This window comes from Podarcis gaigeae (genome assembly GCF_964106915.1).
Source record: "Podarcis gaigeae genome assembly, chromosome: 3".
Classification (NCBI taxonomy): Eukaryota; Metazoa; Chordata; class Lepidosauria; order Squamata; family Lacertidae; genus Podarcis; species Podarcis gaigeae.
The window spans coordinates 38,109,397-38,122,670 of NC_139680.1; the positions used below are offsets into that span (position 1 = coordinate 38,109,397).

Consider the following 13,274-nt stretch of genomic DNA (forward strand, 5'->3'; position numbering starts at 1 on the left):
CACAAGTGGGTTGAAAACAAACATATCCTGTGTGGGTTTTGCACTCTCCAAGAGTCATATCACATAAAGGACAGACGCCATTTCCACACCTCCGTAAAGAAACATTCCCACAGCGATTTCCACAGGCTTGCCAGTCTCTATCTCAGGGGGTTCTGCCAGGTCAAGATCACATTCCGATCACCATACATTCACATTCCAATGACCCTGGTCCTCCTCCCCCTCATCCTCCTATGGGCAAGCCTGTCTTAACGAGACTCCATTTATAACTGCATCATAAAACTTTCTTTCCATTCCCCGATGTTTCCACCTGTCCTCTCTTTGATCAGTAATTCATTTCCACACAGTTCTTAACTCCTGCTTGTGATTAGTAACCTGCAACGATTCTTCTCTCTGGAGGGGAGGGTTATTGGTACTCACATTAGACAAAAAAAGAAAAGTCTTTTCCTCCCCCCCTTCCCATTTCACTCCAACATACCAATCTTTTAATGATGATTCTTCACTTGATTTATTTGTCCAGCCCATCGCTCCGCTCGCAGAGATCCCATTAATCAGCAGTCTTTACTCCCGATCTTCACTTCATGTATGTGCATTAGCTTCTTTCCAATTATATATTTCAAGCTAATGCGAACCAGTGCATTAGATTAGAGACAGCGTCAGAGAGAGCCAACCTCACCCGAGGGCTTCGTGCTAAGTGTCCTCACCCCCTTCTTTCGAATCCGGGGATGAATTGTGGACACAGCTGGCAAGGCAGTCCCCCCCATTCCCTTGGGGGGGGGCAAGGGAGGCTGCATACTCCCATAACAGCCTCTTAATTACCTCGTGTGGGTTGGAGAGATGTTGTCGGCCATCTTCCAATGTGCCCCCTGGTGGCTCCCGCTGCTACCAGCAATTAACTTTATCATGAGACTCTGGCCCTTAAAAGCAGACAGCATAGCAGTTTTCCTAGAAACCAAGTTCACCACTGGAGCCAGGAATTTATGGTATTTCACAATATCTCACTATCAGTGGCTATTGCACCCCCATGAGGTGATGTCATAGCTGCTGGCCACTAACTTTAAAACCCACATAAGTCTCAAGTTTCCTACTCTCCAGGGGGTTATGTTCACAGCACCCACTGGGCCTTCTCAAAAGGGTATGTGCATGTGAGCTTGCTTGTGAGAGGACAGCAAAGACTGTCCAACCTTTTTCTTGCCTGCCAGCTACCAGCGATAGCCTATGCTATGTATGCATGGGGTGCAGTAAGTTGTCCCATGCCTATCTCCAATTGGCTCCAGAAAGTAACACTGAGAGAGTGGGCTTTCAGCCCCATTGTAGTTATGTTGAGAATTCCTCAGGGCAGTTTTATCCACCGTACCATTCAACAGCTATATTAAGCCGTTGGGGGAGCAGCCATAAGGGGAATTGGAGCATTATGTCATCAGTATGCTGACACCCAACCCTCTTTTTCCATATCAGTCAGATGTGGCCCTGCAGTAACTGGACTGGTGTGTGTGCACAATGGTGGGCTGGATGAGGGCCAACTTGAATCCTAGTAGGACTGAGGCTGTGGTATTCCAGATCAGGGAAATAGGTCAGTTGCCCTCTTCTGAATGGGACTGCACTCCCTCTAAAAGAGCAGGTACATTGCTTCGGAGTACATCTAACTTTGTCACCAGAGGCCAAAGTGACTTCACTAGCTAGGACACCTGTCAATTAAGGATGGTATGAAAGCTACAATATTTCAGGCAATGTCAGCTTCCAGATTGCGGTAACCCAGTACGCTGTATCTGCTGCAATTAGTGCAGAATACTTTAGCAAGGCTGCTGCAGGTGGTGCCCAACTGACAGTGTGAAACACCTGTGCTGAATTGCACTGGCTGCTTAAATACTACCAAGACAGGTTTAAGGTTTTGCTATTGGTATACAAGGCCTTGAACAACCCAGGACCATGATAACCTTGGAAAAGTCTTTGCCCTGTCTGGTCAATTCTTGAAGAAATTCTTTACCTTGCATACTTGTTGCCGGTCACTTGGTATTACGTCCACTAAAACCAGGAGTTTTGGTGTGGCGGCAATGGTTCTCTGGATTGTACTTCCAACGTTTATCAGGCAGATACCTAAAGTGCAGGCATGTCCAACAGGTAGATCACTGAACGTCTGTGGTAGATCACTGGTAGATCACACATTTTTGCTCTGCACCCCCAAAAAATGGGCTTTCCTCCTCCCTAAAGAAAGCTCAACAACTGACCTGGGGTAAGGGGGTAGATCACTGCCAGTTTTTAACTCTGTGAGTAGATCAGTTTCTTGGGAGTTGGCCACCCCTGCTATAGTACTAAGGCACAAGTGTAAAACTCACATCTTCAACAAATAATTACTGGAAGGGTGATCAAACTGTTGCTGTATTAATCTGATTTGTTTTTGGTGTATTTGAGTTACTAAGTCTGATTTATGCTTTGGCAAGAAGGTGGTCACTTTGCGGAAGGGGCAACTCACAATTATCAAGTGTTTTCTGCCTTTCAAGCAAGTAGAAGCATAATGATATCCCACTTTGTGATGTCCTTGTAATCCTTTCAGGTGAGTACCCATAGTGTCTTTCAATTTCATTCATAATTCTTTGCATGAATTCAAGTACTGTAGCTCTTTATTTTAAAAATATAGGAAACCCATTGTTTTGCTCACTTTCAATTACTTTTGCAAGTGCATTACATTTTGTCTTTTCAACTGTCTGAAGCAAGTTGAACTCAGGTATAAAAAAGTGTTTTAACTCAGCCGCTCTGAGACAACCCACGAAATAATCCAGTAGTCTGTTGAAACATTCGTGAAGATTTGCTGCAAGCCATTCATCATCACGGGACCACTTGGTACATGCATGAAGAAAGGCAGTTTTGGCAAAGTAAGAGTGGAATTTTTCAAACTGATTTCTGTTTTCATGTTTTGTTTTAAGCTGCTCCAGCAAATACTTCAGAAGTTTAAGACAATCTTTCCTGTTGGGAAATAATAAAAAATACTGTGAAATATGTTATTCTGAAACACACATCCTACTAGGAACAATTGATTTAACAGGGATATTTGCTATACACAGACCTGCTTGGGACAGCTTGTGCTATTAGATGGAATGTGTTGGACTTTTAGATAGCATAGCTTAACCTTTGCCACAAGTAACTTGGATGTGCTTTCATCTTCAGTTCCATAAATGCTTCTAGAAATTGCCTTCCTCACATCATCAAGTTTTAAATATATACATTTCATTTCTCACCACTGCCATCCCCTCTAGTTCAGTGCTGGCTCTGAGCTAGAGGGGATGGCAGCAGTGAGATATGAAAAAGAAGAAAAGGAGATAGTTATTTTGGCTATGCAAAGATCAGTATTCAGAAAATAATTTCCTATTACTATATAGCACTGAATCTTTAAAAGGTAGGATAGGACTCAATAGTAGGCTGCAACATGAGCACTGCCATCATGGAAATACATGACAGAAGATGAAGGAATAGGTTAAAAGTGGGTCCTGGTTGCGAAGAAATTGAAGAATTTTTGAACTATAACAATCTTCCAGCAATTCCAAGTGAAATAATTAAACATTTTAATGCACCAATTACAGCCATGAAAATTCAACAAGCAATCAAGAATGTGAAACCAGGGGAGTCATTGGGTCCAGATGGACTGTCAGCCTGCTATTACAAGAAGCCGAAAGAAGCCCTATCACGACCTTTACAAGAGGTAATGAACTATATACTAGCCAAAGGAGCAACACCAGAGAAATGGAAGGAAGCATTCGTTACATTAATTCCCAAACGGGACAGACCTAACACTTATTTCAAGCTACAGACCAATCTCATTACTCAACAATGGCTATAAACTTTTTGCACACATCCTGTCAGAGATATTAAAAAAGACTTTGGGAGAAATAATCCACGAAGACCAGGCGGGCTTTCTCCCTGGACAACAAATGAATAGTAATATAAGAAATATTATTAATATACTGGGGTACCTAGAAATCAGAAATAACAAATCAGCAGCTCTCATGCTAGTAGACACAAAGAAGGCATTTGATAATATCTCATGGAGCTTTATGAAAACACAAATTAACCTAATGGGATTTGGAGATATCTTCTGCAGAGGAATAGAGGCAATCTATACGGAGGAGAGAGCAAAACTCATTATAAATAGCAACATCACAGATAGCTGTAACATAAGGAAGGGGACAAGGCAAGGATGCCCCCTGCTCCCATTGCTATTTTGGTACTGGAAATCCTGAACAAGAAGATAAGAGAAGATGAGAAGATAAGAGATGTAGTAATAGGAGGGAAATCTTACAAACTAAAAGCTTTAACTACAGAGAACCCAAAAGAAAACTTCTTAAGAACATTAGAATTGATAAATGAATTTGGACAGGTGGCAGGCTTCAAGCAAAAATAAATAAATTACTAGTTAAAAATATGGAGGTTCAGGAAGAAAGCGAGATCTGTGGCTTGGAAATCAGTAAAAAAGTTAAATATCTGGGTATATGGCTCACAGGAAAGAACATCAATTTATTTCAAGATAATTATGTCAGCACTTAGAAGGAGATAAAAAACAAGTTGGAAATTTGGAGTAGGCTAAATATTAAAAATTTCTATGATAAAAATGAGTGTGCTTCCAAAAATTATCTTTTTGTTTCAAACTATCCAGGTGATAGGAACAGTGAGCTGCTTCAAAGACGGAGAAGGATTTACTTGGAATGTCAAAAACCCCAGGATTAAGCACCAATTATTAATCAACATAAAGGAGAAGGGAGGTTTTGCACTACCGTATCTGAAACTAACGAAGTAGCTTGCCTTTCCTGGATCCGGGAGTGGTTGACACTACAAACCACGGATTTGCTGGATCTAGAGGGATTTGATAATAGATACAGCTGGCATACTTATTTGGGTTATGAGAAGGTCAAAGTACATAAAAGCTTCTTAAACCATGTGGTTAGGAAATCTCTATATACAGTGTGGGCCAAATATAAGGCCATACTAGAACCCAAAATGCCTTGGTGGCTGTCCCCAACAGAGGCATTCTTGGTTAAAAAGAAAAATATGAGAGGTAATTGGGCAACCTATAAAGAATTGCTGGAAGAAAAAGAAAATAAGTTAAAACTCAAAAAATTCTAAGAATCCGAAACCACCTAACAGACTGGATGCAATATTTTCAACTGAATGACACTTTCCAAAAGGACAAAAAAATGGGTGTTTCCACAGATCCTTTGAGACTCCAAAAAGATCTGATCCAAACTAAATACAAACCACTCTAAAATGTATAGGCTCCTCCTTGACTGGGAGGTCAAGCAGGAAGTAAAATCAGTAATGGTACAGTGGGCTAGGGATTTTGGTTATAACATCTAAACGGAATCATGGAAGAAGCTATGGAGAGAAGATATAAAATTCACTGCATGATATAATCTAAAAGAGAACTGAATGAAAATGCTCTACAGGTAGTATTTAACACCAGTAAAACTGGCCAAAATGGTTAAATCTAGGTCAAATACATGTTGGAAATGCAGGGAGACAGAAGGCACAATGATCCACATGTGGTGGAACTGCAAAAAAAATTGGAGAATTCTGGGAGATAATATACAATAAACTTAAGAAAATGTTTAAATGTTCCCTCCTCAAGAAGGCTGAAGCCTTCGCTAGGAATGAGTAATGAAATCCCAAAGAAATTTAAGAGAATTTTCATGTATGCAGCAACAGCAGCTAGAATTTTAATTGCAAAGGGCTGGAAAAGAGATGCTATCCCATCAAAACTAGATTGGCAGAACAAAATGCAACAATGTGCAGAACTAAATAGATATTATCAGCAAAATTCTGAGATGTCACTGACCAAAAATTTAATAGGACGTATATAGTCTATCCTAGTTAAAGAATGTAACTTGGGAATCACAATGGGGAGACGAGGTCATGATCACAAAATGTCACCTACAATAAGAATTAAGCATCGAATGAATGTTTTATTTCCTTTCTTTCTGTTGATTGCTTTGTGCTGTATTGTTTTTAAAATCAATAAAGCATAATTAAAAAAGGGAAAGGGGAAAAATTGGTCCTGATTGAATATACTTGCTATATATAGGTTTAAACCATGGTTTCCTGGCTTAGATGCAACAGAAGTGTTATTTCCCAAACTCAAAAGTTTTGCACAGGCACAATGCTCACTCTCTGTACAATAAATCATAGTTTATTAGTCTAACATAATTACCTCAGAGTCAGTGATTGCCAGCTTATTTAAGTGCACATTCTTTAATATAGGCTCTTTTTAGCCACTAACAATAGCTGGGAGATTAACAGAGCAATCCAAACTCCCTTTGTGCTGAAGGAATAGAAATGAGGTGTAGGTGTCTCTCTGTCCATCCTAACAACCTCAATAGCTTCTTGGCAACCTCCACTTGTGGAGTGACACACTGTCACTCTGTTGGCACCAAGAGCTCCCTTCTGCATATGTGGTTGGAATTGCCACTGGTTGCAAGCCCCAAATTGGGATTTTCCACATCTGTTTTATTATTTTTCCTCTTAAGAACATGGCAGTTAGTCAATCACTAGAACAGGGGTCGGCAAACTTTTTCAGCAGGGGGCCGGTCCACTGTCCCTCAGACCTTGTGGTGGGCCAGACTATATGGGGGGGGGATGAACGAATTCCTATGCACACTGCATTTTAAATAAAAGAACACAGCATGCAAGAGCACCAGGCAGGCCCCACAAGTAACCCAGAGATGCATTTTAAATAAAAGGACACATTCTACTCAGGTAAGCCACGACTCTCCCCTCCCTTCTCCACAGCACTGGATGAGCCCCGGTGACTGCTTACCTGTGTCTTGCAAGTGGCAGGGGCTGGCGGCGGAAGGAAGATGAGTGGCACGCGAAAGGGCTCTGGAGAGGGGCTGCTTTAAATGATGGCTGCTCAAGCGCTCACACAGCTGCTCCTGGCACCAATGAAGCCCTTCCCCTTCCTCCCAGCTCTAGGCAGGGTGGGGAGAAGCCAGGAGGAGGCACCACCACGTGGGGGGGGGGAGGGATGGCACAGGCTGAACGGTCAGCGGCAATTCCCAGGCCGTCTGTGGCCAGATCCAGAAGGAAATTGGGCCAGATACAGCCCTGGGGCCTTAGTTTGCCGACCCATGTGTTAGACAGTTGTCACAGGGAGTTTTACCATATCCAATCATTCTTGATTTGAGCCTATGGAGATTCAGAATTTTGGCACTACATCCATTTTATACCTCTAAACGATAGTTTGGCAGTACATTTAGTTGAGAGTTGTAGCCAGTAAATCCTTACAATTTCCCAGTTTCCTAAGCATTTTCTAGACTTATATAGTGGCTAAAACTGACAAAGCAAATAGGAGAACGGTAGTTAAAGATACTAACCTGCAGCATCTTTGTCCATTTTTTTCACAACAGGTCTTTGAGTTGCCATGATTAGTCATTATAGCCTTCTCAATATGTGAAAAAGAGAGTCGCCAAGTGTTTTCTAAGTTTTTTTTTTAAAAAAAGAAACAATGTAAAATATTGGAAATCTCTCTTTAAAGAACATGTTGATTGATCTATTTTTTAACTTTTTATTAGTGACAGATTATGTGACCCTTTAAGCTACTATGTGAACACTGAAACTCATAAGCAAAAACTTGCAGCTGTGGAAAGGCACTACTTTTGCCCTTGTGCTGGTTCTGGCCTAAATGCTGCCACTGTGCATAGATATGCTGAGCAAAATCCAAGTCAAGTGGTATCTTAGCCTTGGAAAAAGGAATACAACCCAGTTCTTCAGTTTTCTGCTTGTATAGGAAGTTTAGCTACCATGAAGCAGAGAGCTTATCCCACTGTTGTTCAATTGTGCCTTTAGGATTGGTCTGATGACTGTTGCCCAGCTTTAATATTCTTTTAAAAAAGGAGTCTCTTTTCTTAAGAAATAACAGAACAGGGACCCTGGTACTTCAAAACATTTGTTGTTATTTACAGCACATAGAAAGAATAACCAATTACTGCAGTCTCTTGAAAATAGTCTACCACCACACAACAGCTAGAATACCTGATACAGTGACATGACTTTGTGCATTATGTATTTAGCCAAAGATAAGCTTTAGTACCTATTAAGCACTTTCCATCTTTGGCAATCTTGGGCACGAGGTAGAGTGGTTCGTTTAAAAAGGCATTCTTTACTTTTCTTCCTAGCCATCCTGTAATATCCAGGCCATCCTTTGTACTTTCACACCAGGTCCGGTGCCGAAATTCCAAAGCAAGAATGATATCTACCGATATAACGGAGGGAGGCTTTCCAATGAGAAGGGTTACTGCTGGGCATCCAGGCTTCTTTCTCTCTACATGCACTTCCACATCCAGATCTGTTGATAGCAACAGCAACAATCTAATCCAAACCAATTTCATTGTGTTTCATTAAGATTTCCCCACCTCACAATGATTTGAACAGGAAGTTAAGAATATGTACTTAAAACAATATAGCCAAGTAAGCAGCATCAACTTGTTATTGCACTTAATGCCAGCAGCTAACACAGACCTTGGAAAAAACAATGTGTAGTGGCACTACAGTTCTGCTATTCTTACTCTGCAACAAAAAACTAAATTCCAATTTAAACACTATGTGGTGAACAAGAATATAACACACTTATTAAGGAAGCTGCAGGCTGGATTCAACAAACAGGCTAGTGGAAGCCTGCACAAGGATTTCTGCCAGTGCAACAGGTCTTGTCTGCTTTCTGCTCCCCAAGTACCCCCCTCCAAATAGGCTCAGAGGTGGGTGGAAGAACTTCCAGAACAGGGAGGAGAGGGGATATAACTCCATTGGGCGAGCTGATATGCTTGTGCTCCTAGAACATTTGGGAAAGGGTGATGTTGAATTCTTTGCAGTATATTTTGGGTTATGTCTTAAAATATACAATATTTAATGTTTCCCAATAAAAATAATATCCAATTTGTATAGTAAATGTTTACAATAAAGTCAATTTTATATTGACATTCTTCTAACCAAATATTTCAGTTCAACTATTTGTTATGGCAAAAATGGCAGGTGTTCAGCATTTAAAATTAACATGACTTTCTGCTTATCAAACTAATGTTTCTATTAAACTAGATGTTTAACTAACTTTCTGCTTATCAAACTAATCTTATCTTCCATTTCAAGCAGCTGAGTTTTCCAATTCCATTGCAGAAATCCTTCATTACTATTTCTAATTGGACCTATAAATTTCAGTGGGACTAGAGAGCATTCATCTGTTTGCACACAGTATTTGAGGAGGGTTGCTTATCTCTGAAGAGGAAGGAAAAAAATTAATGTAATGAATACTTACCCTTATTTTTTTTTACTTCTTCTACAATAATGTTCCTCAGTGCTGACAGCATATCAGAAGATGAAAGATGCATTTTGTCATCTAAAAATTTAGCTAGATATGCCTTTTCTCCAGGGTTCCTTTTCAATTTTACATAGAAGAAAGCACCAGAAGCAGCAATATTGCAGGATTCTAGTTCAACTCTCATATCTGGTACTTTGAGCATAATATCAAATTCATTTGGGTTAGAAATCTGCAAGACAGACAAAAACATTTCTCACAATTTACTATGTCCCAGAATGTGTTAATAACTTGTGTTCTCATGACTCCAGACTAAAGGTCATCCTTACAGCCCTCTGGAGACAACCCCTGAAAAGTGCTTCTGCGCAGTCATGTCATTTGAAATACCCTTGCTAGGTGCATAATAGTGATCAAAACCCACACACATTTGCTTACACCCACACAGGCTGGCAGCCTCAATGGCACCCCTCTGGTGGCTTCATCTGGGGTAAAAATGTTTTCCCCCACCCCATAGCTACAATGAGAGGTCTTTCTTTTACCCCATGCTTTCCCTGGGAAAACCCGCTGTTTACTGCTGAATGGGAACAAACGTCAATCTTCAGAAAACTGACATTTGTTCTGATTCAGTGGTAAACGGGTTTTCCGATAAAAGCGATGGGATAAAGTGCTTTCAAACTCCCCAGCTGCATGGAGGACCGCCACATAGACGTACTTTCCAGAAGCCTCAACAGGAGGGCAATAATGCTGACATCATCCCCAAATCTCAGCATCCACGACTACAATGTTTTTAAGGTTTGGGATCTGGCAGCTTTTGGACCGGTGCAAGGAAAAATGCCCCGAGCAATCTCCAGCACTGCATCTTCCATTACCTTCAGGTGCTCGTAGTAACTGCCAGTGCCCAGCACTTCGACGCAGGAGAAGCACGCTTCACTCTTTATTGCTTTTACCAGGATGTCCCTGACCTTGTTAACCAGCTGCGCGGCCTTGGAGCGCTCCTCTTTAGCTAGCCTGAGCTTTTCCAGCACCTGTCTCAAGCTGCGGTTGCCCCTCGGGCCAGGCTCCTTGGAAAGCGGCTTCCCTCGGGCGCCGGCCTCCTTCCCCTGCTCTATCTTTCGGGAATCTCTCCTCCCTGCGGAGGCGCTTTCTTTGCCTGGCTGGCCGACTTCTTCCTCCTCTTTGGGGAGAGGCTTCGCCTTCTGGGAAGCGACCCGCTTGTTGGGGGCAACTACTGCGCTTCCTCGCGGGGCGGGCTCTAGTTTTACCAGAGCACACATAGCCTGCTCGGCTTCCCGCGCCTTTTGCGCGCCTTTTTCCTTCCGGGAAGCTTTCTTCCCACTCGGGGCAGCAGCGCCGTTTGCTGCTTCGGCTTTGGGCCGTTCCTCTGCCAAGATAGTGCATTTTCCCAGCGCCTGAGTCAGGCTTGGGATGCCGTTCGCGCCAGGCTCCTCGGGAGCAAATGTGCTCTTCAGTTTCCTCCGGGCCCCCCCTACGGCTTTCCCCTGATCCGGCGGCTCCTTCTGGGAGCCTTTCTTCCCACTTTGGGCAGCAGCGCCGTTCGCTGCCTGCAGGGGTTCCTCGGCGTCGGTGCGCTCCCCTGCACCGAGCGCGAGCTTTCCCAGCGCCTGCCGCAAGCCAGGCTCCTCGGGAGCAAGTTTGCTCTTAGCTTGGTCCGGCTCCTCCTTCTTCTGGGACGTTTTCCTCCCACTTGGGGCAGCAGCGCCTTTCCCCGCCTGCTGCGATGCCCGGTCTCCCTCGTCTCCCCGTCTGCTCTCCCCTCGCCCTTTGGATCCCGCAGTGCCTCCATCCCCTTTGGCTGCCGGGGCTGCCTCGCCCTTCCTCGCGCCTCTCCCGGCTCCACCGCGCTCCATGACGCCAGAAAAAGATGTCCTCGCTTCAGAGCTCAGCGTCTCCTGTGTCGGCGCCCCGCGCCCGCCCCGCCACTTATGAACCCGCTAGCCACGTGAACGGCCGCATCCTGAAGGAGAAACGAAACCTAGCTGCTGCGGGGAGCGTGTCTGAACCAGCTTGCTCGCTCCCTCCCTCCCTCCGGCCGTCTTCCTTATTTTGGGTTGCCCAGTCAAGTCAGGGATGGAGCAAGTCCCCTTTGAGGAGGTAGGAGGGCAGTTAGAGAAAAGGCGAGCGAGACGCGGCATGAGAGAAGTTTATACAGTAGAAGTATGCGAGGCATGGAGACAGTGGCTAGAGGAAAGTCCCCGCTGCAGCCTCCCTCAGAGCATTAGAGCTGGCAGGCATTCAATGAAGTTGAAGGTGGGGACATTCAAAGCGGGCAAAACAAAGTACATCTCCATGCAAGGCACAGCTAAACTATGGAATTCCTTCCCCCAGGAACCAGTGAAGGCCACCAACCTAAGTAGCTTTAAAAGAGGAACAGGCATAAGTGCCCACCCACAATTTCATTTGCAGTAAACAGCAGGTTTTCTTGGTGAAAGCTGTGGGACAAAAAATAAGCCCCTTGATCCTGTGGCCAGAAATCATGGCACAAAGGAAAGTGTGGATGGGCGCAGCTAGGGCCAGATCCTCTTTTTCTCTATTCATTTTGGCCAGTTTTACTTTTCTAGAAAAAGGTGCTGGAATCCAACATGAACACCTCCCTTGTTCTCTTAGACTGGCAATGGTATCCACCAGAGCCATGCCGGAACTGAGTTCCAACAAGTTCTGGCTGGGGGGGGGAAACCCTGAATTTTTGGCTGCTATTGACATAGGTACATACGCTTGATGGTGTCTTGCATTCAGAGAGCTGGGCCAAATGCAATTCAGGCCCATCTCATAGAGGGCACTTTCCCAGAGGTGTGGGTATTATTATTTGAGGTGACCCAAACTGTACTGTGGGTTGCATACACCCAATTCCTTTTTCTGTAATTGTCCTCTGGAGTTAATGTACATTCATGAATGGCCTACACAAACCAAAGTTTTTGATTGTTTAAACTGCTGCTCTTGAAGGCAAGAATCTCCACCTAGATCATGGAGAAATATAAGATGAGGCCATTTCGGGTTTAGGGGCATATGGAGTTCTTTTTAAGATTTTTGACTTAGGTGTGTTTCTAGCTTTCGTGCAAATATGGATCTGGGAACTAGTAATCAACTTTAGCTTGCTCTGCCAGCAACAGTGAGGTAATCTAGACTCGCAGCAATAGTTTATGCTTGACTATGCCCATTGTCAAACTTAAGATTTCAAAAGAAAAGAAATCAACTTTATTTTTCCTGACACGGATTCTTCTCCAATGACAACATGGGGCTGGGTTAAAAATAATTTGGTTTGCACAATTTATCTCATCCTTTTACTCAACAGAAAACCTGCTCATGTAATTTTTTTTTGTACTAAAAGCAACAACACTGGTATTACCACTCTTATTTGTCTAGTCATGGCATGCAGCTGGCACTTTTCTCATAAATGAATCTGCTTGCTGGGAAACGCTCTGATTATTGAATGTTGAACCAGGTGCGTAAAAGCATTTCTGTACTTTTTAATTTGCTTTGAACAGGAACAAAGAACAACTTCAACAGGAAGCTTCCCGTTTTTATTTTGCTGCATAGAGAAAAATCTGCACATGGGGAATTCCTGCCTATCACACAGGTACTGGATAGGAAAAAAGATGGCAGCACATTTTCTTCCTGTTTCTGATGTATGTGTGCAGGAAAGAGAGGACAATTGCATTGTTTTTTCTAGTACAGAAAATAAGAGCACATCACTATTGCATGGGGGTATGTCTATACATACTTGGTCCTTCACTCATATCTTATCCCTACAAGTTGGAAAGCGGGTAGAGGCAGATTTTAGTGGATAGGCAGATGGCAGAGAAAGAGCTAAGTAACCCTTTCTCCCTTCTTCTGCACCTAGATTTTAGCCTATCAGGAACTTTTCCTATGAGGAAACAGAATCACTTAGTGAGACTTAAAGTAGTTTGTTCCATAGTGGGGAAGGAGCATGTGCAGCAGTTTCCCTTGCAGAGATGACCATGGCCAC

At 43.2% G+C, this 13,274-nt stretch overlaps 1 protein-coding gene across 1 annotated transcript; it reads right to left on the bottom strand.

Annotated features, from left to right (window-relative positions):
* Nucleotides 1-2,600: 2,600 nt before the first annotated feature.
* CGAS (cyclic GMP-AMP synthase) lies at nucleotides 2,601-11,349 on the bottom strand. Its single transcript, XM_083730337.1, has 5 exons — nucleotides 10,159-11,349; nucleotides 9,290-9,521; nucleotides 8,072-8,326; nucleotides 7,356-7,458; nucleotides 2,601-2,961 (listed from the first exon to the last, which is right to left on the bottom strand). The coding sequence occupies exons 1-5, from the start codon at nucleotides 11,155-11,157 to the stop codon at nucleotides 2,619-2,621; spliced, it is 1,932 nt and encodes a 643-aa protein (XP_083586463.1). The 5' UTR covers nucleotides 11,158-11,349; the 3' UTR covers nucleotides 2,601-2,618.
* Nucleotides 11,350-13,274: the final 1,925 nt, after the last annotated feature.

What these genes read in the sequence shown, in the direction of transcription:
- CGAS (XM_083730337.1), bottom strand. Translation starts at nt 11,157, where the DNA reads ATGGAGCGCGGTGGAGCCGGGAGAGGCGCGAGGAAGGGCGAGGCAGCC. An exon ending in GTTACTACGAGCACCTGAAG is followed by an intron (nt 9,522 to 10,158) that starts GTAATGGAAGAT and finishes TCTGTCTTGCAG; the next exon opens with ATTTCTAACCCAAATGAATT. An exon ending in AGATGGAAAGTGCTTAATAG is followed by an intron (nt 7,459 to 8,071) that starts GTACTAAAGCTT and finishes AAAAAAACTTAG; the next exon opens with AAAACACTTGGCGACTCTCT.